This window comes from Oncorhynchus gorbuscha, linkage group LG08 (assembly GCF_021184085.1).
Source record: "Oncorhynchus gorbuscha isolate QuinsamMale2020 ecotype Even-year linkage group LG08, OgorEven_v1.0, whole genome shotgun sequence".
Classification (NCBI taxonomy): domain Eukaryota; kingdom Metazoa; phylum Chordata; class Actinopteri; order Salmoniformes; family Salmonidae; genus Oncorhynchus; species Oncorhynchus gorbuscha.
This window is the reverse complement of record NC_060180.1, coordinates 60,825,576-60,829,231: the sequence shown is the minus strand read 5'-3', so window position 1 is coordinate 60,829,231 and position 3,656 is coordinate 60,825,576. Positions and strand designations below refer to the sequence as shown.

At 43.3% G+C, this 3,656-nt stretch overlaps 1 protein-coding gene across 3 annotated transcripts in view; it reads left to right on the top strand.

The window, feature by feature from the left end:
• Positions 1-2,731: 2,731 nt before the first annotated feature.
• Positions 2,732-3,656, top strand: part of LOC124041929 (ephrin type-B receptor 1) — a 432,554-nt gene continuing 431,629 nt past the window's right edge. For all 3 annotated transcript variants that reach the window (XR_006840006.1, XM_046360112.1, XM_046360111.1), the window contains exon 1: positions 2,732-3,004. Coding sequence is in view for 2 of the 3 variants with exons in the window: in XM_046360112.1 (XP_046216068.1) it covers positions 2,938-3,004 (67 nt within the window). In the remaining variant the exon portion in view is untranslated. The remainder of the gene's footprint in view (positions 3,005-3,656) is intronic.

Sequence of the window (3,656 nt, the reverse complement as noted above, 5' to 3'; positions counted from 1 at the left end):
AAGGGAAGGGGGATGGAAGAAGGGGGAGAATGGAGGGAGGCCCAAATCCAAGATATAGAGGGATGAAGTTGGAAGGCAGAGGTTGAAATAGAGTGAACCAGGCCATCCATGGAAGACTCAGCTCCAGGAGAGTGAGCTGGACCATCCTGCCCCAGACAGGTGTTGGGGTTTGGGGGTTATTGATTATAATAACCTCCCTCCTCTTCCAGATCCTGGTCCCCCAGCACATCCCTGAGGAAACAACCCGTTGTGTCCCCCATCTGTTGCAACATATACACTCATGATCTCACAACATTACGAGGCGGTGAGGAGAGGCAAGGTTGAAGGGAAACGGTTAAGACGAGGATTCTAATATCCCCAAACGTTGAATAAATGAGGAAGAATTCTAAACTAAGGGACCAGATATTTATTTATTTGGATATTTAACCAGGTAAGTCAATTGAGAACCATTTCTCCTTTAAAATGACGACCTGGCCAAAAGGCATATCATTGCAACAGTGAACAGGACAGCACACAATCCACAAAAAAACACTATATACAGAGGAAAGGTACAAATTCATCAAATATACAACAATGACACACATTACTACACTAGATGACCAATAGCTCAACTTGCCTCCATCTTGGCACTCCTCCACCATCGTAAAAAATATTTTAAAGCTGTAGAAATCAATTTATTGATGTCTACATTAGTTATTGCCACATTCATTATATTATAGACACCTTAATACATGCTTTTAAATTATATTATGTGAGATTTTTTTGTCACCTAAAACCCTGACAAACTTTTAAAAATGCACAATTGAGAGCATCCTGTCGGGTTGTATCACAGCCTGGTAGAGCAACTGCACCGCCCTCAACCGTGAGGCACTCCAGAGGGTGGTGTATTCTGCACAACGCATCACCGAGGGCAAACTACCTGCCCTCCATGACACTTACAGCACCCGATGTTACAGGAAGGCCAAAAAGATCACCAAGGACAACAATCACCGGAGCCACTGCCTGTTCATACAGCTACCATCCAGAAGGCGAGGTCAGTACAGCTGCATCAAAGCTGGGACCGAGAGATTGAAGAACAGCTTCTATCTCTTGGCCATAACACTGCTATACAGCAATCACTAACTCAGAGGCTGCTGCCTACATTGAGACCCAATCACTGGCCACTTTAATAAATGGATCACTAATCACTTTAAACAATGCCACTTTAAATAATGCCATCTTAATAATGTTTACATATCGTATATTACTAATATCACATGTATATACTGTATTTTATACCATCTATTGCACCTTGCCTATGCTGCTCCGCCATCGCTCATCCATATTCTTATATGTACATATTCTCATTCACCCCTTTAGATTTGTGTGTATAAGGTAGTTGTTGGGGAATTGTTAGATTACTTGTTAGATATTACTGCACTGTCGGAACTAGAAGCACAAGCATTTCTCTACACTCGCATTAACATCTGCTAACCATGTGTATGTGTAACCGATGTGAAATGGCTAGCTAGTTAGCGGTGGTGCGCTCTAATAGCGTTTCAATTGGTAACGTCACTCGCTCTGAGACCTGAAGTAGAGGTTCCCGTGGCTTTTGTGGAGCGATGGGCAACGATGCTTCGTGGGTGACTGTTGTTGATGTGTGCAGAGGGTCCCTGGTTCAAGCCCGGGTATGGGCGCGGGGACGGACATTAGTTATACTGTTACATATGTGACAATAAAACAAAATTTGAACTAATTGTTTTTTTTAAATTAACAAACAAATATAAAAACATTTTCCTTAAAGTATCATTTTTTAGAGATTACTGATGCTAGTGTCCCCACTACAACAAAAACATGTACTTTTGTCCTTCAAACATGTAATTGAAATACTGTATCAATCCATGAATTAATACGGAGTATGGCTCCTTCTGGGGATTGCCAATATAACTTCCATTAGGAGATGTCTGTGGATCTATTGCCACGGCTATTAAAGAGTAATATGAATGCAAATGGTGCTTGGGACTCTGATTTAAGATAATAGAAGAGAGAGACTGCCAAGTGATGTGCCAGCCATAAGACACTGGAGTGGGAAGGTAAGGGAGGGGGAAGTCTGTGAGTGAGAGAAACAGTAGACTCCTTTCTACCTGAAATTTGCATTTAGCACTTAAACACTCCCCCTCATATATTTTTAGGGAATGGACGGGTGTAATGAATGTGGTGGGAATTCCCTTCAGCAAAATGCAAACACCAATCCAATGCTTTTTAATCATTGAAGTGAATGAGTGAATGGGAGTGAACAATAAAATCAAATCAAAGTGTATTGGTCACATACAGATGCTGATACATACAGATGCTGATGTGAGTGTGGCGAAATGATTGTGCTTCTAGTTCCGACAGTGCAGTAATATCTATAAAGTAATCTAACCATTTCTGTGTACACTTTCATGGGGAAAAGGGGGTAAAGCAATTGGGTTAGAGACGAGAGAGAGAGAGATGAGAAATGGAGGTCCTCTATTAATTTGTGTGGACCATCTAATAATGTAATACCCAAACAGACCAATTGGTGGTGCTATTCTCCTTCGCTGACGCTGTCGGCTGCCGTTTCAAATAGGTCGGGGAAAAGTTTTGTGTTTTCACAATGCAGCAGGGAGGAGCAAACCATTGGCGATTGGTTAGCGATTTTCACTTTTAAATCTGTGATTGGCCCTGCCGCTTTAGCGGGGTGTAAAGAAGCTGTCTTGCCCACTTCTCACTCGCCTCCATCCCATACATTCGGAAGGGTCCTACACTGGTTGTCACAGTTTTAGTACGGCTGGAAATGTGACTCTCATAACACGGGCTTACTGACTGGAATGAATACACCGCTCTGTGACAACCGAAGCGATTTTTTTTGTGTGCGTGTCCTGCGTGGTTCTCAGTGGATAGGCATATAGACTGTGTGGACTATACATTTCTGACATGACTGTGGATTTGTTTGCAGTTTTATGTGTCATCATCACCACCACCACGGTTTCTGCGATGGAAGGTAAATTATGGGAATGATCATTGCTGTGTTTTGATGGTTTGGAGTGACTGCTCCGCGCCGGAACTCACACTGGCTCTCGCGCCGCTCTCCCATGGAATGGCACATGCACATTGTAACGGTGCGAGCGTGCGCTCTGTGATGTCAGTTGAATACAGGGGATGGAATGCACGTTGGTCATGTGTAGCCCGTTCCGGTTATTTGATTCCGAATAGGACGGAGTAGTGGTCTCTCTGTGTCAGTGGGTCTGGAAAAAGCCTTCAACGCACTGATGATGGTCTTTGTTGGTTCTTCTGGGCTGCAGGCAGTGCAGCACATCATCACCAAATTCTCTAAACTTCCCTTTGAATAGGTTTTCGTTACACAATTAAAATATAGCCAACATGTGGGGGTTCATTTGATTTGTTTTGTTGTGGTGGTTTATTATTCCACGAGATAATTGTGTGGTGATCTATAGCCTACATCAGGTAACACTATCTGTGACATACCAGGAAGAGATGCTCTTCTACCTGCGAGTGTCGTCCTCAGCGCTCGGGTGTAGGCTAGCCCTCTCCGTGTGTTATTCGGGTCACGTCCTGACATAGGCTTTTCATTTGTTTTTAGCGTCAAACCCGAGCAGCAGCAGGATAAATATCGGGCGATTTTGGATTGTCTG